We start from the raw sequence: 24,234 nt of genomic DNA, 5'->3' as shown, positions 1-24,234 counted from the left end.
ATACTGTAAAATAATAGGATATGTGGCTGCAAAAGAGAAGAGTTGGGTATCTGAGAAGGCCTCTTAATGGTGACAGCTATTTCAATTGGGACCTCGGCCCATTCAGAGTAGGTGCTAGATGCAACACAGACTGTCTGCTCTCAGGAGCAGCACCTTTGGACTGTCCTTTCAGCACTGGACCAGTAAAGTGAAAGTGTTCTCATGTTACTCTTATGTTTTTCCAAATCATTAGAGACAAATAGTTATTTTTGCTGATGGGATCTTTAGTGAAAGATCTTGGTTGCATGTTAAGAAGCAATGACTGGCATTTAAGTTAAAGAACATGGAATGTATTGGAATGATGTTGCATTATTTGTGACAATCTAAGGAATATTTGAGCCAGCGAGTTCTCAGGAAGAGTTGGAACAAAGGTGCGTGCTGGGATCTTCAGGACCGAGTTTGTGGATCACCCTTCTCCGGTGTCATCATTCCTGTAACTGAGCCCCAGCTCTGCGCAGTCCAGAATCCCAAATTCCCAGAGGAGAGAGCCTGACTGGCCCCACTGGGGCTCCACCGCTGGCCCCATGAGCTGTGTCTGTAGAGGCAGGGTCACGGTGAACAGACATGGCTACTGCCAACCTCTTCTCCCTCCCCCGCCCCAACAAATATGTTCTTCTGAGGTTTGGAACTCAGAGACTCAGTTCAGATCTGCCACCCAGTAGCCTTCGGCATCTTGGCCAAATGATTTGCTTAAAAAAAAAATCAGATGGATAAGCATTTGATGTATTGAAAAAGCATTCTCTTGGTGGCCTCTCTGCTCTGCCTTTCCGTACCTGAGTTAGAACTCTGGCCATGGCGTCCTCCTGTCGCCTTGCCCGCTCTCCCTAATTGATGCCAGGTGATGTTCCCAGTCCATACAGCAAAAGGAAGGTGTTTGTAGTGGTGGATCCACAGCCTGACTGGAGCCATCCAGAAATCTTTTGACACTTAGTCAGGAGGGAATTGTCAAAACAAGATATCCATAACAGAGTTCCTGACTGTCTTTTCAAAGACACTTGAATTTCTGCCAGACTCCAGACAGCTTCACATTCCCAGGGGTAACACGCGGCACAACGAGGGGATATTTCTTGGCAAATATTGATGCGCCAGAGAATAGGCATTAAATTATTGACTTGACAACTCCTAATAAGCTGCTTTTGATTGCTGATATGAAGGATTATCTATTTACAATTGAATTCTGCTGTTGAATTGTGGCAATCGCTGGGCTGAACTTATTTCAGGGAAGGGAAATGAAGAACACTTTAAGAACACAGATGGGGCCTAGAAGCTAGCCGGCACTTTCTATGCGGGAAGCAACAGTAATGGCTGAGTTTTCACACACTCCCTCTGAGGAACGGTGTCATCTGCAGAGGTTTTTTGTTTTGCTTTGAGGAGGAGGGGATGGGTTGCTTGTCTGCCTCTGTCATGGGGCCAGGAGGATCTTTGCCCCCGTTGGACCTGGCCCACACTAGGCGCTCAGTAAACACTTGTTGGGTTCGTTTCTGCTGTGAGCGAATCCAGCTATCTCAGCTCCTCTTACCCATCGCAACAGCTTGACCAACAGGTCTTCCCGCTCTGCTGCAGGTCTGACTGCCCTGTGCTGCTGCAATGAGCTCTCACATTGGGTCTGTTGACCAAGTGTCGGCCTCACCGCAGCCTGTGGCTGTGACCGAGGCCCTCCTTGCCCGGATCCCAGAGCCCAGACCCCAGGAACCTGCCTTTTTCTAGGCCTCCACCCAGCTCCTCTGCCCTGTCTCTTGCAGTCTTAATTCCTTTTAATTTCCTGTTTCTGGGCAAGTCCTTTTTCTTTCCTCATCCCAACCCCCACTGCTCTCAGGTCACCTTCCCCTGATTCCTGCTTCCTGCTGAGCATGCTCTCACTCTCTGGCCCCCAGATGTCTCTCTCTCCACCACTCTCTTCTCCCACAGTCGGCTACCTTCTCTTTCGAGTTGATTTTTTTCAAGTTTTTCTATTCATGAAGAGCATTACCTCTTGTCTGCATAGAAATGGGGTGCCAGCCCAGGGACTGGGGAGGTGAATTTTTTCCAGATGTCCTGGGCCTTCAGGAGACGGGGGTGTGGGTGGGGGGTTGCCAATGTAAGGAGGGTGCCTCTCTCCTCCCCATGTCACCTCAGCACAAATCCAGACACACTCCTGGGACACTGGGCCAGTCACTTCAGAGAAGGCCACAGTTCTTACCTTCAAGAAGCTTGTCCTTTTCAGAATGGAGCCAGTGTTGAGTTAGCGGCTGTGTGCCATGCCCTTGGCCATTATGAAATGTCGCCTAATCCTCCTGCAGCTTTGGGAAACAGGCGTCATCCCTCGTTAGCCCTGAGGCGTTGGGTAACTTGCTCCCTTAGGCTAGCAAGGGGCCAGGCTGGAGTTGGCAAACCCTGCCTCTTTCCCCCATGCTGTGTTCCTAGACTGTCATCTTGTCGAAAGGCAGAGACTCAAACACAGTCACAGACACGTTCGGTCCGCATCACACAAAGCCGAGATAAAGTTGAGATCTGTTTAGTTCAAGTTTTCTTTGTTTTCAGTCAGAACCAAAACACAGGCAGATTCCAGGCCCTAGCTTTGCTTTCTAATGTATTTCTTTGAGGAGTTGCGCTGTCACTTCTGTGTCACAGTGGGTTTCCACCTTCTCTGGCAGGACTTCCGAGGCCTGCCCAGGTTGCTTCCTCTCTCCCTGAACCCCAGATGCCTGAGTCAGGCTGAGCTCCACAATGCTCCTTCCCAGAGAAGGTGGCCATTTGCCCGAAGCCAGTCCTGCTCTTGGCCTCCTGCCTTCACAGGGTTGGCCTAAAGGCATTGTGGGGTGGTTAACCTCTGAGCCCCATTTTCTCACCCATAAACTGGGGAAAATTGTTGCTCTGTTAGCCTCATTGCCTCATGGTGGGGATAATATGGGCTTGAGCACGGTAAAACTTTCTGAGCGTGTGTACTTCATGGCACAAGAGTAACTCTTGTTTTTTACTTCTATTCATGTTTCGCTGCTGCTATCATTTTCGTCGTCATTGTCATTATCATTCGTGCTGCCATAGCTAGAGTGCCCAGGCTCGCCAGCCTCTGAGGCCCTCTCTGTCCCACATTGTTGAATATGTCACGGTGCAGGGCCCAACTCCACAGCTCCCTCAGGCTTCCTGCGCGTCTTCTAGGTGCCCCTGGGGGTTTCTCTTAACCTTCTTCTCTCGCCCGTGACCCCATCCTCAGCGTCTGCCCCTGCCCTGACCTTCCCTTCCTCAAAGGCCTTTCACATTTCGGTTTTCACAGCTTCTCTCACCTGGTGTCCACTTGGCTGTGCTCTGCTTGCCTTTGACTTCAGCCAGCGTCTCGCCCAGCACAGCTGCCCTTCCTGTGGCTAATCACCGAAACGGATGCTGCCAGATGTTCCACTCTGAACTTCCAGCCTCGCCTGGACGCCCGTCATCTCCGCGGGGCCTCGGCTAGAGCTGGGCTCTCCGTTTCTAAACTAAATGCCACCCAGGTGTTCCTCTGGTTTTGCACCTCTTCCTTCTCTTGTGGAGTGAATGATGTTTCATTTCTGTTGTTCAACTGAGAGGCCAGCTCTCTCACAGGATGCTTATGGCGCATCTGCTGTACACAAGGCACCATTCTTAGGCAGAGGGTTATATAAGGAGCAAAAATTATTGTCATCATAGCTGCCATTTAGGGAGTGCCAGGTATGTTCTAGAAGTTTTATGCACTTCATCTTACTGAATCCTCACAGCAAGCCTATGAAATCGGAATTGGCAGGTTTGAAGTCAAGTGTCCCTGACCCCCCAAACCAGCGCCCTGCCACCACGTCAGACTCTGTGGTCCCTGTTGTCGGAAATCCTGTGACTTAAGGAAAGAAATAGTAATAAATAAGAGAAGAATTGACAGATGAAGGACAGTCGTTTGAGAGCATTGACCTGGCTGTAGATGCTTCTCGGACTCCAGGGGACGCGCGGTCTGGTGGACTGAGCAGTCTTCCTGGAGGAGGTGGAGGCCCGGCCGAGCAGTCAGCAGCTGGGTCCTGGGGTCGGGTGAGGAAGGGACGAGGGTGTAAGCAGGCGGGGAGAGAGGCTGGAAGGTCTGTTGAGGAGGCCGGGGAGCCCGCTGGCACTGCAGAGGGAGGTTCACCCACCAACAGGGCCACGAGAGCCTGGAGGGACGGGCTGATGCCTGAGGAGAGCAGACCGAACTCAGCACATCAGTGAAGACTTTGGCTTTGCTCAGTGTGTGAAGGAGAGCACAGGGCGGGGAGAGTGAAATGTGGGACCGTGGGGGACAGAGGTTCAAGAGGGGAGAGGGCAGAGGCCGTAGGCGCCCTCTCCCACCACCCCCACCACTCGGGCAGACCCAAGCCCCCAGGACGGCCTCCCCTACCTGCTGAGCTTCTGGGCTGGTTGGAAGAGGGCAGCCCCCACCCACATGCTGCGGCCACGAGCAGGGCACACAGGGCAGCCTAGGCCGAGGGGTGACCTCCAGGGCACCCGCAGCTCCCCAGCCGTTCAGTCTGAGATCACAATGTCAATAAGTTCACCTTCTCTGCGTGGCAGCTCCCCTTTTCTTAGCTTATTTGCCCAGTAATGGGATTAAAGGGAACATTTACATGAACTTTTGAAAACAAATATTCCGGTTTTGTCTTTTCTCTTGCTTATTCCCCACCTCAGCTCAGGAGTCTGCTGCGAAAATTCTGTTTGATTAGTGAGAACCAACTGGCTAATACATAAGCAAATGTCACCCACTGATGGGCTGGAGAAAAGCCCCCAGACCTGCAGCCTTTCGTAAATGTCCTCTGGATCTTTCGAGGTTGTTAGCTGTGGAAGGGGTGTTTCTTAGCCCTAACTCTTCCAGGGTGAAGAACAAGGCAGAGAGTAAGGGATTATATATTTTGGTTTAAAACAACCAACAATAACAGGCAGCCAGTGTGGCTTTCCTGTGATAAACAAAACCAAATAAAAGGACTTCCAGATAAAATTGCCCTTCATATCCCCCTGCCTCCTGCCCCCTCACTGCTCCGTGCCCCCTGCTCTCCCACCATGCTTGTCTCCACCTTTCCCCGCAGCTGGGGGGAGAGGGCAGGTCCGGGGGTCTGCGCTCCCTCTCACGGACTCCGCACTCTCCTCGTCCCCCTCCTTGTCAGCAAGAGCTCGGTGCTGTTACCTGGCTCAGCTGTGGCAGGGGTGTTGGCAGCACAGCCTCCGTAATTTGCAGGTTTCCAGTGTTTCACTGGAAAAAAACATGGACCATTAATCCAGATGAACAATCTTCAGAAAACACAACACTGTTCTGAGAGGCCGTGTTTCATATCCTTTCCCAGTTTGAAAAGGAGTTTGTTTTCTTACATCTTTTTTTAATTGCCATGAGCTGGACTTGTAAATATTGTAAGTGGGTGAGTAATACTCATCTGGTAAACTGACCAAAGGAAATGGACCTTTTTTTCCACTCTTGTAACTCTGGCATCCCCTGCCTGCCCTGAAAGGGGCACTGGGCACTGGGAGGAAACGGCCTTGCCAGGTGCCAGCAGTGCCAGGCGCGGAGCCGAGTGAGGCGCGGAGGAAATGATCCCGTTGTCAGGAGCCGCGCCAGGTGTTTTTGCGCTAGGGTTGGGGGCAAAGAGCATTCATTGTTTAAGAAGTTGGCAGGTCCCCAGAAGTTCAACTGTCTTTCCTCGTTCTGAAATGTCAAACATTTCCTCAGCTGGGGGATGGATGACTAGCCCCCCTGAGGTTGGAGCACTACTCTGAGGCAAGAGAAAGAGGTTCTCTCTCACACGTGCCTGAACACTGTGCAGATTCTCCCCGTGGCCATCCGGCGGGATGGTCTCCTGCGTCCTCTAGCTGGGACCACTTTCCTGCATCTGGAGTGTCGGAGGGTCTTTACTGCCCCCGTCTTTAAGAAATAGCACAGCTTCTGTGTGGTGGTGGGCTTTTTTTAATGATGCCTTATCTTTTAGTGATACTTACTGAAGTATTTGCAGATGAAATATGTCTGGGATTCATTTCAAAATAATACACTGGGGACAGGGAGCAGGTGAGGGTAGCGATAAAAGCAGGTTAGCCATGAATCGATCCTTGTTAAAGCTGAGTGATGGGTTCATTGCAGGTCACTACAGTATTTTGTCTACTGTTGTATTTGTTTAAATTTTTCCACCATAAAAAGGTAAAAGAAGGAGAAAGGGAGGAGAAGAAGAAAAAAAGAGAGAAGAAGCTCTTTATCCCAGTTTTTTAGCCCAAAGTCTGGGCCTTTCTCCCTGATAAACCCCACGCTGTCAGGAGTCAGGATCCCCCCAGACGGGCCCCCTGGTGCAGAGGGAGGTTGAGTCTGGGCCAAGGGGTTGGTCCCACCTGGATTCCATTTCCAGCTCTTCCTCTTACCAGTCGTAGGGCTTCGGGAAGAGAGTCAGCCTTCGGGACCCTCAGCTTCTTTGTCGATGAAGTGGAGTCGAGAGTTCTCTATAGCTGAGAATTAAGCGAGGCGATTCACCCACTGCAGTCAGTACAGAACCTGGCGTGCGTGAATGTTCCATGTATGGCATGGCTTAGCTCCCTTGCTTTAAAAAGGCCCTTGGTTACTCTTTCCACAATGTCCTTCAGAGGAGAGAAGGATGCCAGCGCTGCCATCACATTCCAGGAAAGCCGGGCTTCGTAAAGAGAAAGGCTCACAGCGATAAGCAGCAAATACCTTCTCTTTGACGAAAAGAGTCCAAAAGGCTGCAGCTGGCTCTTGCTTATCACCGTCACTTGCCATCTTAAAATGACTTCCTTGCTTGACCCTTAGGTGCACACCAGTTTACTTAAACCTGTTGAAAATTTCCTCCCCATAGGAACCCTGTTTGAAATGTAAAAGTCTTACTTGTCGTTGCTCTCGACGTACCCCTTTTCATCTTTGGACAAGCACCCAGTTTATCACATATTATCGAGTTAGTACCTGTGCTGTCAGGAGCTGAAGTGCATCTGCGTCTTTCACGGGTATTGCGTACCCTGTCATTCCTTTACTATGGCCCAATTTGTATAATTCAGTTTCTGTAGTAGAATGATTAGCAGCTTAAAGAGGAACCAGGTATTAATACAGTCCCAACAGGCACCCCCGCCCTTCTGCGGACACAGTAAAGGTCTCCAGAGCCAGGAGCTTCTCCCTGTCCTCCTGGTGCCTCCCAGTGTTTGTAGACTACTGTTAACCACCTTTTGAATTTTCTCTTTTCTTGGCATCCTTGACACATTTTCTCAGCTTCTCTCTCCCTGTTGACTGTTCCTTCTGTTTCTTTTGTATTGGCTCTTCTTGTCCCTCCCGGACATTCAATACATTTATTCATTTATATACAAAAGGATGTGTTGTGCCTCTTTTGTGAGCAGGCTCTGGTCCAGGTACCAGGGACATGGTGGGGAACGAGGCAGGCAGAGTCCGTATCGTAGGTGCTCATGTGCCAGGGCGGAGACAGAGGGTAACTAGCTGAGGACCTAAATCATGATTTAAGAAGGGTCACTACAGAGACCCAGAGGGGACAGTGAGAGCACAGTCAATCTGAGGTCAAGAAGGAAGTGACACATGCTGAGTTTTGGAGGGCGAGTAGGGATTAACTAGGCCAAGAGCGGGCAGTGCTCTCCGGGCAGAGAAAGGACAGCATGTGTAAAGGCCAGGAGGCAGGAAGGAGCGGGGATTGTTGGAGGAACCAAAGGCCAGGATGGCTGGAGCACAGGTCCAGAGTGTGGCTTCAGGGGCAGGGGCCAGACTGCACAGAACCTTCTAGGCCACCATGAAGAGTTCGGGTTTCACTTTAAGCCATCAGACAGCTTTAAGCCCAGAAGTAACCTGATCTGCTTTCCAGTCCAGCTCAGTTGTGGAGAGTGGATTGGGTAAAGTGAGCAGCAGGTCACTCCAGCACAGTGGCCCAAGGAGGAGATGGTGGTAACTACTGACACCTTGAGGCGTCTTCCCTTGGACTGCAAGCTTCGTGTAAATAAACTAAACCCGGATGGCTGGTTTCTTCTTCCCAGCCGGTTATTGTTCCTGATTTCTTTGTTCTCATCCTTGTTCTGCTCTTCTCACAATCGCCCTGATTTGAAAATTCAAGGTCACTTATTGGCCTCTCCTTTGGGCCATTGCAGCCTCGGTCTGAAACGCTTGCTGCACAAGGAGCCTCTTGGTCTCAAGTGCTCTCCCAGCTCTGATCCCGCCTGAGCATCCGTGAGAGTACTTCCTGAAACACCGCTCATCATCTGCCTTCGCTCCTCAGAAACAGCTCCTCCCCGTCTCTCGGGTCAGCCGAGGCTCCGGCCTGGCAGTTGCCCGCGTGCTCTGCCTCAGTCTGTCCGCTTCCTCCATTGCCATTATATTTCCTGATATTGCACAAGGTAAACCTCTCACCCCAGCCAGGAAGTAGTGGGATTCCTGCCCAGCTGGAGCTTTTGGTCAACCTGAAGATGCTTCTGGAGGCAGAAATGAATAAAAAGGAGATCTGTTTTCTGGTTCTGGCAAGAAGATGGACAGAGATGATATTCACTCACACACACCTTATGACGAGCATCTCGAAATGCTAGATCAAATGTTACAAAACCCCCTGAATGTTAATGCAGAGCTGAGTTTACAAGGAAGAAAGGAAATCCCCAGATGAAAGAAATGGAGAGAGAACTGGCAACCAGAACCTAAGCAAACGAACGGATGCGGCTGCTGGGGCGTTATCAGCCGTAGTGATGTCGAGCAGGGTGGGCAAAATCCCGTGAAAGGGCCAGACAGGAAATAGGTTAGGCGTTGCAGACCACAGACGGTGTGTCACATCTTCTTCTTTTTTGACAACACTGAAAATATAAAACACGCTTCTTGGCTCATGGGTTGTACAAAAAACAGACCACCAGCCAGACTGGGCCTGTGGGCCAGAGTTTGCCCACTCCTGAAGTAGAGCTTGGGTTTATGTCCACATGTAGACAGGAGGAAAAAATCTTAGGTCCCTGAGAGGGGACACTCTCGAAAGATTGGATCATCAGAGAAAGAGGGGGTATTAGAAAAACTTCACCCACTGTCACAGGGAGATGACAAAGAAGGTTCCTCAGTATCTAAAACCATGGACAGGGTGTGTTTACATGGGTTGGGTTTAAAATTTACACTACCTGAATGATATTGAACCCTGGAGATCTGTGGCTAGAATTTAGGGAACTTGGATGGGAAAGCAAATTGCATTCTTATTTTCACTAACCTCTAATTGAGATTTAGCGTTTTCTTCAATTAAGAAAGTAGGCAACAAGCCACAGCGGTATTGCTCGTACTTGTGACTGTCACCAATGGAAATCACAGATATATTCACATCAAAGTATAGTGCCTGTATTATCTCAGAACTTAAAAAATATGTATTTTGATAAGCATACTTCAATATAAATTGGAAATTTTAAAACATCTAAATAATTATGGGGACAAAGAAGAAATTGATGAACATTTTTAAATATTTAGAATTTAGAAACTAACAACAATGAAATTATTTCCTATCAAAACTTGTAGCTTTAGAAGGGTGATATTTAGAAGAAAGATGGAAAATGAATGAGCTAACTTTCAATTCAAGAAGTTAGAGAAAGAACAAGAAAGTATATCCAAAGAAAGTCTATGAATAGTATGATTAATAAAAATGTGAAAATTAATAAACAGATGATCAACAAAGTCAAAACTTGTTCATGGAAAAGATTAATAAAAAGAGGCACACTTGTGGCAAAGCTAGTCAAGAAGAAGAATGCACAACTAAGTGGCGTTAGCAATGAAAAGGACACAGATACAGCATAGTGTTTAAATTATGAGAGAATATAATGAACAGTTTTATGCCAATACTTTTGAATACTCAAAAAATGGGCAGTTTCCCAGCAAAATGTAACTTAACAAAACCAACTCAAGAAGAAGGGAAAGCAGAATTCTTGCTGTGGGAAGCTATCCAAGTGTAGAGTGAGTGTTGAAAAGACATTGAACAGCCATTCATTCATTTATTCAACAAATATGTATTGAGTCTCCACGCCAGGCACTGTCACAGAAGCGGGGGATGCAGCGGTTAATAAAATTATCGAAACTCCATACTCTGTGTCACTTCTGTCCAATGGAACTTTCTATGATGATGGAAATGTTCTTTATTGTCTCCATCCAATATGGTAGCCATTGGCCACATGTGGCTTTTAAGCACTTGAAATATGGTTAGTGCAAGTGAGAAACGGAATTTTTGACTTTAATTTTAATTAATTGAAATTTAAATAGCCTATCATGGCCAGCGGTTATCTAGCTAATAAGATCAATAATATGTTAATGGCTTCCTGTAAGAGAATAAGTTGGTGAACTCCTGGGACTCTGACTTTTCCTCAAACGGGTCCTCAGTCTGAGGAGGGTAGTCCTCGTGGCCAAACCACCACAGCATCCTGTGCGTCTGACTCACTTGTTACTTTGGAGGGCATTTTCACAGGCTTCATCTCATCTGCTCCTCACTTCCCTCTCGGGCCTCAGTAGCTCGGGGACCTTGAGTGAGCAAAGGTTTATTGAGTGCTTCCTTCGTAGCGGCGGTCCGACGGCCATGGTGAGTGCTCTTTACATCCGGGTAAGTGGACTAGGAGGCGGTGAACTCGCTGAGTGACGGCCGCCTCGTCAGCGTCAGTGGAAGGAAAGGGCAGCAATAAGGGAGATGCGGGAGCTCGGAGGTGGGGCGGGTTGGCCGCAGAGCTGGACGCAGGGAGCAGACCGGCTGCGAGGGCTAGTGCTCTCCTTTGTGTTCCCCAGCCAAGAATCTGAAGACATAAATCTCGAAAATAGTGGTACAAAAACTATATATGAAGAGAAAGTCCCTCTACTGGCTGTTTGTACAGGTGGGTGACTAAGTATCGGGCATAAGAAGAAAAGGCAAAGCCATGTGGATGGCGGAGAAAGCAGATCTAGAGTTAAGATTTCTTTGTACACGCGGAAGCCCTTTGCTTTATCGATGCCTCATCAATGCAGGCAGAAAACAGGGCCAAGCCACGGGGAGAAGCTGGGCTAGGGGCTGCGCGCGCACCCTCCCCGCCCCGGGCTGAGTGGCAAGGCCCCACCCAGGTCCCCCGCAGTCGAGGTGGGAGGGCCATCTCCGGTTTGCCTAGAGCCCCGCGCTTCTGCACCCACCAGCCTGCAAAGCCAGAGTTGTGCAGCAGCAGTGCCCCTGAGCCACACACGCACGCACGCACGCACGCACACACACACACACACGCACGCACGCACGCGCACACACACCTCAAACAGAAGGCTCGGCACGGACATACTGAGGAGCCGCGTCCACCGTCCTCTCCGAAGATACCAAATAGGATGTGTAGCGCTTTTCTGCTGTGGATCTTAAAGGGGTCTTTTCTGCTTCTGTTTTTCAGGGATGATTCTGGTGATTTTATTGCTGCTCGTGGCTATTGTGGTCGTCGCAGTCTGGCCTACCAAGTAGTGGCAATAAAGGGACCCCCAGCCGTGCCCTGCCAAGGATGGAGAAAGTTCAGTGCCCTTTTGGTACACGAAAGCTGCTCTCAATAAATTCCTGCAAAGCTCTGAACTCTCCATGTGCGTTGCTTCAGCAAAGGCAGTTAGCCTGACCGCTCTGGAGAGCCGCCTGGAGCATCAGGCCCAGTGTGGCCCTTTGGGTGTCTGCCGTGGTCATTTTGGTGCTAGTCCAAGGTTCCTCAGGTGGTCACGGCCCCATGGCTGCCAGGGGATTCCAGCCCCCCGCAGTGTGCTGGGCGTCCTGGGGGCCACCAAGCAGTTTGTAACCTCGAATGTCTGGGCTCCTTGGGGAGGTCACATGCCCGGGTGAGAAACAAGTGAACAGCCAAGGTCATGTGCGTCCAGGCACAGATAAGGAGGGACACGAGGGCCGTGTGGGAGGGGTGGCCACACAGGCACACATCTGGGTGTGTGATTGCCATTCTGCCCAATCCCGCTCCTAGTGGTGCTTGCTGCCGTTGCTGAGAAATATTCCTGAACTCTGCCATGGGAACTGCCTTCAGACCTGGAAGCACAATCTTTTTCATTTCCTCAGGGATAGTAAACCCATTTTCCAAGGCTGAAACACCCTTCTAAGCAGCCAGAATCAAATCTGTTGGATGAGGTGGGGTGGGGAGTGATCAGGCTGGAAAGTACTGTTTAGGGTCCAGAGAAAGGTCCAGAGAAGTGCCTGTGTTTGACTCCTAAACTGGCTGTCACCCCCGTGTGTGCATGTCTGCAGTGCCTGTGTGTGTGTGTGCATGAATGGAAAAGGGAAGACAGGTGGGGAAGGCCTGCAAAGGCTGCCAGGCCCACAGGAGCGTCAGTGACTTCTGGGTCGGGAGGGCAGAGGGCCCACTGTCCTCTCTGTGCAGAAAGCAGGCTGGGCCGGTGGCCTTGCTGGGCCCTCCATAGCTAGAGGGGAAAGAACAAAGGTGGGTGATGGGGCAGTTCGCAAAGCACAAGATTTTTCTGAGGAAGAGGAGAGAACGGGCCTGTGGGAGGGGAGTCCTGAGGGTCTCCTGTGGATTTCCCTGATACTACGGGTGACTGCCCTCAAGAGGGCCTGTGGACAGACAGAGGAGCGTTGTGATGCAGCCTGGTGCAGCATTGTTTCCTGGGACCTAAGCCTCTGGGGTCCTGGAAAGACCTGGGGGCTGCCGTGCGGCCTTCAGTCATGGGGGAATGGCTTCCTCTGCTTGGTAAGTCGTAAATCGCTGCAGAGGGCGGGCAGCCCTCTTCCCAGGGGCTCTTCCCTAGAGGGACTGGGTCACTTGAAGGCCCCGCCTGAGCAGTCCTGCTTCCATGTGGAGTTGTGTGGCAGTGACACACGCTTCTCTCCCATGAGAGGCCATCTAGCCCTGGACCCGCCCGGGCTCACACTTGGACCCTGCTCTGTATCAGCAGAACAGACAGGACGTGCTGCGTTCACACGCCCCAGATCAGAGCAGCCGGACCCATCCCAGACATAGGTGTCTTCTCCTGCTGCGTGGTCATGCAGGTCACCACCGGCGCTGATGACGGCTCCCCACTCCAGAACCCGGGCTGATGGGCCGGCCGCTGGGGCTCTGGCAGGGGCAGAGGGGACTGTGGAAGCCTGCATACCCGCAGCGGAATGTTCCGCCCAGAAGGGAACCCGTGGCCTCTGCTCACAGCTCACTGGCCCTGCTCCCCACAAGGGGCCCAGGAAGTGCCCAGAAGGCAGAGAGCCTGAACCAGGTGGTGAACGGCCCCAGTGACAACCACACCACTTACCAGGTATGTGAGCAAGGCAAGGTGCCCTTTCTGTGCCTCTGTTTCCTCATCTAGAAAATGGAAAGACTAGTTCCTGCCTCAGAGGGTCGCCGTGAGGACAGGTGAGTTAGCATGTGTGAGCACACAGCACACTGCTCAGCTCAGCCGGAGAGGATTCCTCCTTTAGCCCAAGTCTAAACCCAGTGGGCCAGAAGGTCTCCACGGCCGAGGCTCGGGGGTTCTGTCGCGTGCTTTCAGCAGAGCACACTCATGTGAGGATGGGAGAGCGGGCCGAGGCAGAGCGGAGGCGCTCCTGTGTGTCTGGACCCTGCTTCCTGCTCACCTCCACAGGCTGCCAACACGCAGACCAGGGCTAGGCCTTGGAAGGGTGAGCCTTGGCAGCGGATTTACCAGAATGGCTGGGGCCACGTTTAGATGAGAGGTGGCCACGGGATGAGAGGGTGAGGAGCGGGGCCAGCTGTGAGCATGAGTCGTGCTGTCAGGGACCATGATGCTGTCAGAGGCCTGGATTGCGAAGCGACGCAGAGGAAATGGAAGTAGGCTCGTTTCAAGACGGGTGTGTTCCTGAAGCAGAGGGGCCATGCTGGACGGGGGGCCAAGGGCTTTTGGGTGGTAAGGCGCCTGGGAAGCATCTTCCTTGAAGGGGGGAGGGGTTGCTAACGGATGGCCTGATGGAAGATCAAGAATCTGCAGAGCCACGGCTTCCAGTCTTGTCGTGTGAAACCCCAGATCTGTACAAAGTGTCTCCTGGGAGCCCCCCACTTTGGGGCCATGGGAGGCGGCACTGAGGGTCTGTTTGACTTTCTTACCTCCTCTTGACTTGCTCAGCACGGAGCCCCAGCAACTTGTGGGGCGTCTTTGAACCAGAGCCACGGCGTCCTGGCTCAGCCACATGGAAAGGCCTTTGCAAGCCAAACACTGAGCCGATGTCTGCACACAGCGGCTTCTGTTCTTTTGACTGAGTGGGCTCTAGGCCCGGCCCAGCACTGCTAGCTGGGTGACCTGGACAAGTGACTTCACTTCTCTGGACCCACAGGCAGGGGAGCGGGGGTGAAAGCTGGCCAGCTTAGACTGTGAGGACCTGCCGTCCAAGCCTTGGGCAGGGCCTGGCTGGAGCGGGGGACAGTGCCGGGCAGGCAGGCTCGCAGGAAAGGCTCCCCCTTAGCACCCTGGGGGTGGGCTACTCACGTGAGACACCCACCCACGCTGAACCGAAAGGCAGGCCGAGTGTGGCAAAGCACGCCCGAGTGGCTGGGACGAGCCACTTTGGGAATCTGTTGCATCAAGACCCACCCTAGAGTAATGTGGCTGACCTAAAGGTGGCATTTTCCAGCTTGGTTTGGCAAGACCTGGTCCTCCCCTCAAAGATGTCAGGATGGCGGTCCTGGGTGGCCCACAGCGCTCTGACTCAGTCGGTGGTGTGAGCAGTGAGACCTCCCCTGAGCATAAAGAAGCAAGACTGGCCTCAGCACCCATCACCTTGGGTGCTTTCTCAGTGAAAATAAACTTGATTAAAATAACAGTGTAAGTATTGTTTGACTTAACTGTTTATTAATTATAAGCATTTTAAGTCTGGATACCATATAAAGAAATCCAGATAGCTGGTTACAACTGGTACTTTTGTTCTGTTGAAACTTCCTTATTATTAATGACTGTAACTAAAGCTTAGTTTTCATCAGCCCCGAGACAGTCTGATCTTTTCAGGACCGCCTGGGCCCCGGCGGATCCCCGGGACTCGCCTTCCACGAGGCTGCGGCAGACTTCCCGACAGCCCTCTGCTTCTCCGGCTCTCAGGCTCTCTCCTGACCAGTCCGAGCGCGGCCGGCGGCCTGTGGCTGCGTTTCCCTCCGCGTCAGCAAGGTGGGCCTCGGCTTCCTTCGAACCCACACTCCCTGCGGCCGCGGCTTCGGGCTCATCCCAAGAGCTCCTTGCGTGCACCGGCTCAAGGTCCTCTTTGATCCAGTTGGGTTTTCTAACCTAGCCCTGCTGAAGTTAAAGGTTTTTTCTCCTTTATTTTAAAAATAAGGACCAAGGGGCTGGCCCCGTGGCCGAGTGGTTAAGTTCATGCGCTCCGCTGCAGGCGGCCCAGTGTTTCATTGGTTCGAATCCTAGGCGCGGACATGGCACCGCTCATCAAACCACGCTGAGGCAGCGTCCCACATGCCACAACTAGAAGGACCCGCAACGAAGAATATACAACTATGTACCGGGGGGCTTCGGGGAGAAAAAGGAAAAAAATTGAATCTTTAAAAAAAAAAAAAAGGACCAAGAATTCATCTTTCCTCTAATTGCTTCCTACACCTTCAGACTTCCAACCACGTGCCAGGAACAAAAAGCGTTTGCCTCTTTCCGGCAATGACTTGCTGTCTCCTTGAGGCCCCGCGCTGATGAAACTATGAGTTAATTCGTCCATATACCGCATTTCTCACTGGCTCTGTTCATCCTTTCACTCAGTTTTTCTTGGCGTATTTCTTATGTCTTTATTTAGTCTTAGAAGAACATGGAAAGAGATGTCTGTTCGACAAAATCTGAAACCTGGGAGTGTCTCTGCCGGGACAGGCCGTCCCCATCCCAGGGCTCTGTCTCTGGGAGGAGGGGGAGGAGCTCTCCAGGAGGGAGTCTCCGGGAGGTGGCAGAGCCCGGATGCTCTCGCCCAGCAGGCTCTGGGTCTTTGACTGGATGCACTGGGCCTGGAGTTCCTGATGGGGACCACTCAGCCACCTGTGCCCCAGCCTTTCAGTCTCTAGATGGACTTTTCCAGCCACCTTGGGCCAGTACTGAGCAGACTCAGTATACTTCCTGCATTGAGTTTGGCAGATGTCAGTGCCTTCTCACCCCAGCAGGAGTATAAGGCCCTGGGAGGTGGCCAGGCTGCTTACAACCCGTGTTCTAGCATCTCTGATCAACAGCGTATTTCCTTCAGGCCTGGGGCCTGGGGCTGTAGCTTCTGTGCTGTGAGGGATGGAGTGGAGTCCCAGAGGAAACATGGTCCTTTCCTACAGGCACAGACAACTGTCTTACAACGGACAGGAAAAAGCCACATTGTAAAGGCCCTTGAGAACTGGACCCTTGACTCAGAATGACCAAAGCTGAGCAAGGGCTGCACAAACCTCTTAGGCCCAGCCTCTCAGCAGGTCTGAAATCTTGCAAATGGTCCAGCTTGGTCTGAACTGGCCTTGGGGTGAGCCCAGGACCGCAGTAGGGCATGCTTTCTGTGTAGCCTGTCCCTGCCCACCCAGTGTCAGGTATGTCATTCCAGCAGAGACTTATACCTGAAACCGACTGGGACACCGGAGACCACCCCTGCCCTGGCTTTGACCCCTGGTTCTGAGAGCACGGCTCCCGTTCCTCAGAGCCGGACGAATGAGGAGGCTGGGCTGGTGCGTTTCTTCCTTGGGAGCTGAAGGCATCTCAGCCAGCTCTCTGTGCGGCAAGGAAAGGGCTGTCCCCGTCTCCCAGGGGTCAGTCGAATCTGTGTTGCCGAGGAGCCAGGCTGGGCCCATGGCTGAGGCTTGTCTTCAAAACAGCTGGGTGCAGAAATTACAGCTTCCTGGTGCTCATGGGCTCCCCTTTGCATGGCAACACAACATGTGCCTAATGACTGGATTGTTTATTTAATAAAGAAATCACAGCCATTTGGAGGTTTAAATATAGCCTCTCAGAAACCCAGAGAGCTCCGCTCCTGGTGGCTGCGTGGTGCTGGCACGGGCCCAGCCCCTGCACCGCACGAAGCCTCTAGCAGTGGCTTGAAAACAATTTTTGAATTTCACTAACCCTGTTGTCTTTCCTTGTGTCTCTTCTAGGCTTTGAATAGAAGAATCTGGTTATGTGAAAGGCAGAAACGCTACTTGAAGGTTCTGAATCAGATGGGGGTGCATCAGAGGCCCTGCTGTTGAATTTGGGGCAGGTGGCGCACCTCTCTTTGCCCTGTCCCCTGAGTCCCCCTGACCTGGAGCCCCAGGGAGTGGCACGGATGGAACCCAGGATGATTTCTTCGGGACAGAAGTATAGATTGTCCCGTTGAGAGCCTTTTAGCCCAAAATTGCATTCGGAGCTAGCAAGCCCCTAGGACTTTCCAAGCAAAGTTGGAAAGTTTTTTGGGGGGTAGCTGGGGCTCTGTCTCAGGCTTTGTGAAGAACGCAGGGCTCTGTCTGGCTGGAGGGGGCTTAGACCAGACTCGCCAGCCTTCGCCCTCCCCGCATGCCCACCACCCACAGCTTAGGCCACCAATAAAGACTGGGAGACAGAGAACAGTGTACAAGAGTTTATTTAATTGATATCTGAATTTAGTTCTATCATGTGAGGCCCACGTTACAAGTTCCAGCTGGGTCCATTACAACTCTAACAAAAAAAAAAAAGAAAAACTTAAAAAAAAAAGAAAATCCACAACTTTGTCCATGTCATTAAATATATTCATATATAATAACCATAATATATTAGTATGCATTGGAAAGGAACACTGACCCAAACAATATGTCATGGTCACAACTAAACATTTACAATTCTGAGTGAACAGAACTCTGGGACGCAGGGGGGCTGAGGGAGGATGGGGGGTGCATTTGGGAGCAGGGAACAGGAAGAGAGGTCCAAGGACACAAGGAGTGGGGCTGGCTTGGTTTTGGCAGGGGGCGAGGCCCCACAAGCACACATTTTGATACCCCTAGGGTATGGCATGGCTGTGGCCATGAACCGTGGCCCAGTAACCCCATCAATGAGTCTAATTTGTCCACTCTCCAGTCTCTCTCAGGGAGGGGGCGGGGGGCTTCCTTTCAGCATTGAGACCCTCACATTTTTCAGCTTCCTAAAGGGACCATTTTCCTATCCCTCAGGGTCTCCTTCATTTCAGTCCCATTCCAACCCGGGGCAAACCCAGGAAAGCCTGTACCCATCTCCTCATGGAGGCAGAGTTCCAGGAGGTCGCTAGAGGCCTTGGGGTAGCTGCCAGCCTCCCTGGCCTGGACTGCAGGTGGCCCTCCCTCCCATTAGTCGGAAGCTGCTCCTGCCGCCCCGCTTTCTCAGGACAGAAGCCACAGCCTGCAGGGAGTCAGGGGGCAGGCCCACATGCTTCCCCTGCCCTCCACCCCAGGCTCGGCATTGCTGTGTGTCAGTGAAGCAGGCACTCCGTTCACGGGGGCTCCAGACCACCCAGCAGGTAAGAAAAAGGACAAGCTGGGGAATCTGGTTTTTCTTATAAAAAGACTAATCTGGTATGTTTTTCTTCAAACACCTACATATCACAATTCTGGTTAATACACTCTTCAAAATCAAAGTCTAGTTCCATTTTACATCCCCTCCTAACTGTACAAACCGGAACACCTCAATTCCTATTTCCATCTCCTCCCGGGGAGGCTGGGGGTGGAAGTGGGGTGCCTTCCCAAGGATGGGTCCTCACTGCTGAAGTTGGTGGCTGGATTCAGAAGAGCAGTGGGCTTGGTTTGGTGGGTCTGTGAGATGGAGAGGGCAGCCTGTGATGACTGAAACCCCAACAGTGTCCTCACCCCGACCTGGCTGATCTGGCCGCCCTGACCCATTCCCCAGGGGCCAGGCCACTGGGTGGACGGGACTGCCTTTGCCCTGCGGGTGCTGGGCAGGGAGGTAAGGCTAGAGGTTGGCTGAGTTTAAAGCAAGATGCATTGTTGCTTGGAAGGCCGCTGGCTCCAGGGCTGGGGGACCTCAGAGACCACCAGTGTAAGCCCCTCAGTGGACGTGGAGTGAGACTCAGACCAGGGGGAGAAGTGATGGGGCTGCCAGGGCCCTTCTGAGCAGGGAGCAGAAGCCAAGCTGGTGCAAGCAGGCACAAGACAGCTGCCCTAGCATAGTGCCTTTCGAGGCCTGTGGGCCAGCAAATGCCAGGGCCTCCGAGATGCTGATGGCGCTCAGCGAGCCACACTGGGCTTCAGCAGAGGGCTGGCTGGCTGGAGAGCGGCCCCTGTGCTCCCGGCCTTGGGCCTGGACTCAGGGAAGACAAATACCCTTCCTTGGGCAGTTCTGTCTTCTCCCTGCCCCCGTGGGCACCTCTGCCAGTCTCTCCTGGAATCCCTCCAAACAGGCCGCCAAACGTCCTTCCTACGACGTCTTAGGATCAGCCAAGGCCTGCCTGCCTTGCCCTCCTGGAACCTGGCATTTCCGGGGGCTGCCTAGGGCAGGTTTACACCCGGCCTCGTCCACCACTCTTGCTACCCTCTCTGAAGATGCTATTGTGCCCCCTGGCCACCATTCTCTAGGGTGGATGCAGGGACCAGGGCCAGAGTCTCAGTGCGACCCAGGAGCGCCCCCGGGCAGCCTGCTTTGGGAACTGAGGGGGTGGGCGTCGGAGCTGGCACATAGCGGGGGGCAGCTCTGGGGTGTGAATCCACTTCTGTCACTTATTTGCCTGGTGACCCTGGGCATGTGTTCTTCAGTTTCCTTGCTGGTGAAAGTGGGGTGCGAGCCCCCAGCTCCCAGGGTTGTCATGAGGACTCTGGGAGAGCCCGTGGGTAAAGTGCCCAGCACTGAGCAGGTGCTGGGGAAGGGGCCGCGGGCCGGGGAGGCGCAGGGAAGCCGGACTACCAGGGGCCAAGCCTCGTCCTTGGTGTAACCCTTTTGAACAGCCAAACTCCAGCAGGAAGATGACACCAATTTCCTGACTTTGGGGGAGGCAGGTCTCTAATGCAGTGTGCTGGCTGAGGATGTGGGCCAGGGACCCCTGGGCAGGGCCAAGAGCTCAGGGGGGCGGGCAGAGGGCCCCAGGGCACAGGAATGGGCCTGTGTGAGGCCATCAGACCCAAAGGTTGTGGGCTGCCTGCTTGGGGATGGTGTCTCTAGGAAGCTTTGGAAAGGGGACCTGGCCAAACCAGGGAGCGTGGGAGACCTCCAGAAAGGGTGTAGCCAGAACGGAGTGGGCGAGGTGCTGCCCAGGCTAGACCAAGACAGCTGCGAGGGGCAGCCCCAGGGTGGGGGGTGCTGCAGGAGGCCTTCTCGGCCTAGCAGCCTCTGTCCGTTCCCCCTTGGGGAGCCAGGAGCAAGAGGAAGTAGTCGTGGCTTCCTTGGCACCCAGGACCCTGGTCATTCCTGCCCCTGCCCAGACAGCTTGGGCGCTCTGGCACCTCGCTGAGCCGGCAAACCTGGTGACACTCAGGCAAGTCCCTTCCCCCAGCCAGGCCCAACGGCCTTTGGAGCCGCATTCCATGCCCTTCCAGGCCCTCCCCAGCTGTTGACACTGCTGAGGAGCCTTGTGGGAGTTGATGTCATTACACAAATAGTGTCACTGCCGTAAACCCAGCCAGTACCCCTTCCCCCTCCCCTGGAAAATGTCATAAAGGGGCTGGTTCCAAGTTTCCAAAAAGGAAACTCTCTGGGAGGTTCTGCCTTCGCAGAGCCTCCTCCAACAGGCAGCTCCAGCATGAGGCAGTGACCACCCGGCTTGGCCTTCTCAGGGGTGTCCTTGGGCCCACTGCGCTCTGCCTGGGCCAGCACCCAACCCCCAGCTGGGAGGGGGCCAGGCACCAGCAGGGGCTTCCACTCCCGGGGCTCCACAGATGGTAAACCCCGCGGCCCATCCCAAGACCTCAGCCAGGAGGACCCATTCAGCAGGTGGCAGTGGAGACAGGCCGCAAGGGCTACTTTCATCTCCCCCAAATGCTCGCCAGGCCCCTTCCGTGAGGCCCAAGTTGTCACAACCAGGGGTCCTGCGGGAATTCCCAAAGAAGAGTCGAGGGAAAAGAAAGGGATTTCCGGTCTGTTGTGTTTGGGGTGGTGGTCTGGCCGGGCTGGCTCAGCCCCCCCGCACAGGCCGCGGGCCTGAGAATTCACAGCTCTCCTCCTCACGTCCCCTTCTCCATCACCATCCACGCGCCGCGGGGGCGGCTCCGCCTGCGCGACTCGGCGCCCGCCCATCCCTCGGACCCGGGTCAGGCCGCCCGCCCCTCCGCGGCGCCCCCGGCCCGAGGGCAGCGCGGCTCTGCTCTGGAAGGAACCCGTGAGGTAGCTAAGTCTCGTCCTCGTCTCTCCAGGGCCCGGGGTGCGCGGGGCGGGGGCTGGGGGCGGGGCCGGGGGAGGGGCCGCCGGCCGCCCCGCCCCGCGCCGCCCGCGGCCCCGCCCCGCCTCGCCTGGGAACGCAGCCCGGGCCGAGTCCGCGCCGCCGCTCGCCCCGCCCACCCGCCCGCCCGGCGCGCCGCCGCCGCCGCGCTAGGCCTTCTTGCACTTGCCCTTCTTCTCGCGCTGCTGGAACTTGCGCAGCCGCCGCGCCCACGTGTCCCGCCACTGGATCACCAGGCTGCTCTTGTCGGCCACGATGCCGCTCTGGTCGGGCGAGTCCTCTGCGTTGCCTAGCAGCAGGTACTTCTTGAGGGGCTTGATTTTGGGGCACTTGCAGGCGATGTCCCGCGAGCGGATCCACAGGCTCTGGTCACCGCGGCGGATGCGGCTCGTGCCCTGCTTGTACACAGAGATGATGTTCACCGTGAACTTCCACCAGTCCCCCGCTTTGTCCGCCTTCAGGATATGGATCTGGACGGCTGCAAGGAAGCACAGGCAGGCGAGTGGGCCACCGGCCGAGGAGTGCCGCCTGGGACCCCAGTTCCTGCGGCTAGGTTGGCCCTGCCTTCCCCCTCCGTCTCTGAGGCCGAGGATGGGGCAGCCTTTTGATGGAGAAGGAAAAGGAGGCCCAGAGCTGAGAAGTGACTGCACAGGGTACCCTACGGAGTGATGGGCGGGTGGCGGCAAAGCTGGACGTGGAACCCCACCTGCGGATATCTGGGCCAGCGCCACTACTCCACGGAGCCTGACCTCCTGCCTATTTTAAAGGTGCCATGCAGCACTGCCTATGGGGACAAGCCTCCTCTTAGGGTCTAGGAAGGCCAGAGGAAACCTATAGGAATGGGACCCGCATCCCGCCAGCACTCTGGGTAGAGTCCAATCTGCCCAGGGCAGGTGCCCTCAGAGTAGTGCAGACCACTCCTCACAGGCTAGGGGGTAACCTCCTCAGGTGGCCCCCTGGGCATTTCCAAATGCCCCAGTCACTTAACACCAAGCCTCACGACACCTCCAGACACACACCTTGCCCCTGGCCCAATCTCAGAAAACCATAATGGGATCTCAGTGTCCCGGGGTGGTGCACCCTGAACCTGCCCTTCCACCTGGCCCTAGCAGAGTCCATGGGCCTTGTACACCCGCCTCCCGTCCCTGCCAGGCTTCCCCCCCACCAATTCCCCTTCCTCCCAATTCCCTGCTGGTATTTCCCCTAGTGCAGGGGTTCTCAAAGTGGAGCATGCATCAGAATCCCCCGGAGGGCTAGTCAGACACACATGGCTGGGCCCCACCCCAGAGTTTTTGACTCAATAGATCTAGAGGGGGCCCGGGACATGCATTTCTCACAAACTCCCAGGTGGTGATGCTGCTGATCCAGGTAACACACTTGGAGAATCAGTGCCCTAGTCAGTGTTAACAAATATTATTTCTGTAGGATATTGAGGTATTTTAAAATAGGAGGAAATGTGTTTTTAAAAACGGGGGAACTTTGTTCAAATAAACTTGTGAAATACTGGGTTAAACAAAGTCAAGAGGTTTCCTTACCGCAGGACGTTTCAGAGCCTTTAATCGACAAAGAGTGTGTATGTGTGTGTGTGTGTGTGTGTTGTGTGTTGGTTTCCCAAACAACTCTGACTGCAGAACCCTTTGGCTGGTGCATCTCAGGTCACCAGAGCCCCATGGGCCTACTTGGGAACTGCTGGGGGACCTATAATCATTCCAGGCGATAAATGGAGAGGCCTCTGCTGCACCAACCTCCATTGAAGGGGACTTTGGCCACCTTCCCCATCCTGAGTGGACAGGAGCCCTCCTGGGAAAGGAGCCGCAGTTTGTCTCTCCAGATTCAGGTGAAGAAACTGAGACACAGGCAGGCCCAGTGGCTCCAGCAGCCACGAGGACATGTCCCCAAAGAATGCCAAGCAGTCATCACCTGCCCACTTAGCTCCAGGCCCTGGGCCCACCCACAGCTCGGCCTGGCCTCCCATGCTGGCCAGCCTCTCTCAAGGTCTCTGGGGGCCACTCTGCCACCTTCATTCCCAGGAACGTCCCTGTTCCCCTCTTGTGCCCACGCTCGGCCCAGGGCAATGGGGAGGGGCAGGAATGGCTAGGCTCAGGGAGCATCAAACACCATCCAACTCATCCTTCTGGGGTGAGGGAAGTAGCAGATTTTCCCATATTTTCTTTTCAGCTGTTCCTGGGCATCTTGAACTTTGCACTCCAGTCTGAGGGCTCCAAAGAATGGCTGCCATGGCAACCGTTTCCATGTTTTTGTCACCAAGGGACTCAACACTCAGTGTGAACTCTGGAGGGGGAGCCCTCCAGCCTGGAGAAGTGGCTGGGCCGATGTGTTTGACTGTGCAGACGGAGGTCACCGTGGCAACTGAGTGCCCCTCAGCTCAGCGACGGGGGAGCCACCCCCGGCATCCCTGAGAGCCCCGGTTTCCTCTCCTCAGGACTGAGCTGAATACAGAATGAGCCTCCTTCAGGATGCGGCTGTCTCACCGTGTGGGACCTCAGGCCCCTGGCACAGCCACAATGTCACCCCAGCCGGGTGGGCAGAGGTGGCCCGACGAGGATGCTGCGGAAGGCGCCTGTGGCTGGGGCTCCTGGAGAATGCAGCTTTGGTTCCAGGCACTGAGCATCTCTTGGTGTTATGGGCTGGACTATGTGCCCCCCCACATTCGTATGTTGAAGCCCTAACCCCCAGGACCTCAGAATGTGACAGTATTTGGAGAGAGGGTCTTTCAAGAGGGGATTAAGTTAAAATGAAGTTATTAGGGTGGGCCCTGATCCAGCATGACTGGTGTCCTCATAAGAAGAGATCAGGACACACGCACACAGAGGGAAGAGCGCGTGAAGTCACAGCGAGAAGACAGCCATCTTCGAGCGAAGGAGAGAGGCCTCAGAAGGAACCAACCCTGCCAACACCTTAATCTAGTACTTCCAGCCTCCAGAACTGTGAGAAAATAAATGTCTGTTGTTTAAGGCCCCCAGTCTGTGGTACTTTGTTC

The 24,234-nt window shown here is 53.8% G+C and overlaps 2 protein-coding genes across 5 annotated transcripts in view; one reads left to right on the top strand and one right to left on the bottom strand.

Moving 5' to 3' along the window:
* Positions 1–11,534, top strand: part of STX8 (syntaxin 8) — a 242,768-nt gene extending 231,234 nt beyond the window's left edge. The window contains exon 8 of one of the 2 annotated variants that reach the window (XM_001503237.5): positions 11,362–11,534. In XM_001503237.5, coding sequence (XP_001503287.3) covers positions 11,362–11,429 — 68 coding nt within the window. In that variant the 3' untranslated portion in view covers positions 11,430–11,534. Of the gene's footprint in view, positions 1–3,292; positions 9,527–11,361 lie in introns of those variants that run through there. The other variant, XM_070226534.1, reaches the window with a different exon arrangement.
* Positions 11,535–21,344: 9,810 nt separating this feature from the next.
* Positions 21,345–24,234, bottom strand: part of NTN1 (netrin 1) — a 186,579-nt gene continuing 183,689 nt past the window's right edge. For all 3 annotated transcript variants that reach the window (XM_070226530.1, XM_070226531.1, XM_023653496.2), the window contains exon 7: positions 21,345–21,711. In XM_070226530.1, the coding sequence (XP_070082631.1) occupies positions 21,383–21,711 (329 nt within the window). In that variant the 3' untranslated portion in view covers positions 21,345–21,382. The remainder of the gene's footprint in view (positions 21,712–24,234) is intronic.

This window comes from Equus caballus, chromosome 11, assembly GCF_041296265.1.
Source record: "Equus caballus isolate H_3958 breed thoroughbred chromosome 11, TB-T2T, whole genome shotgun sequence".
Taxonomy (NCBI): Eukaryota; Metazoa; Chordata; class Mammalia; order Perissodactyla; family Equidae; genus Equus; species Equus caballus.
This window is presented reverse-complemented; position numbering and strand designations above follow the sequence as displayed.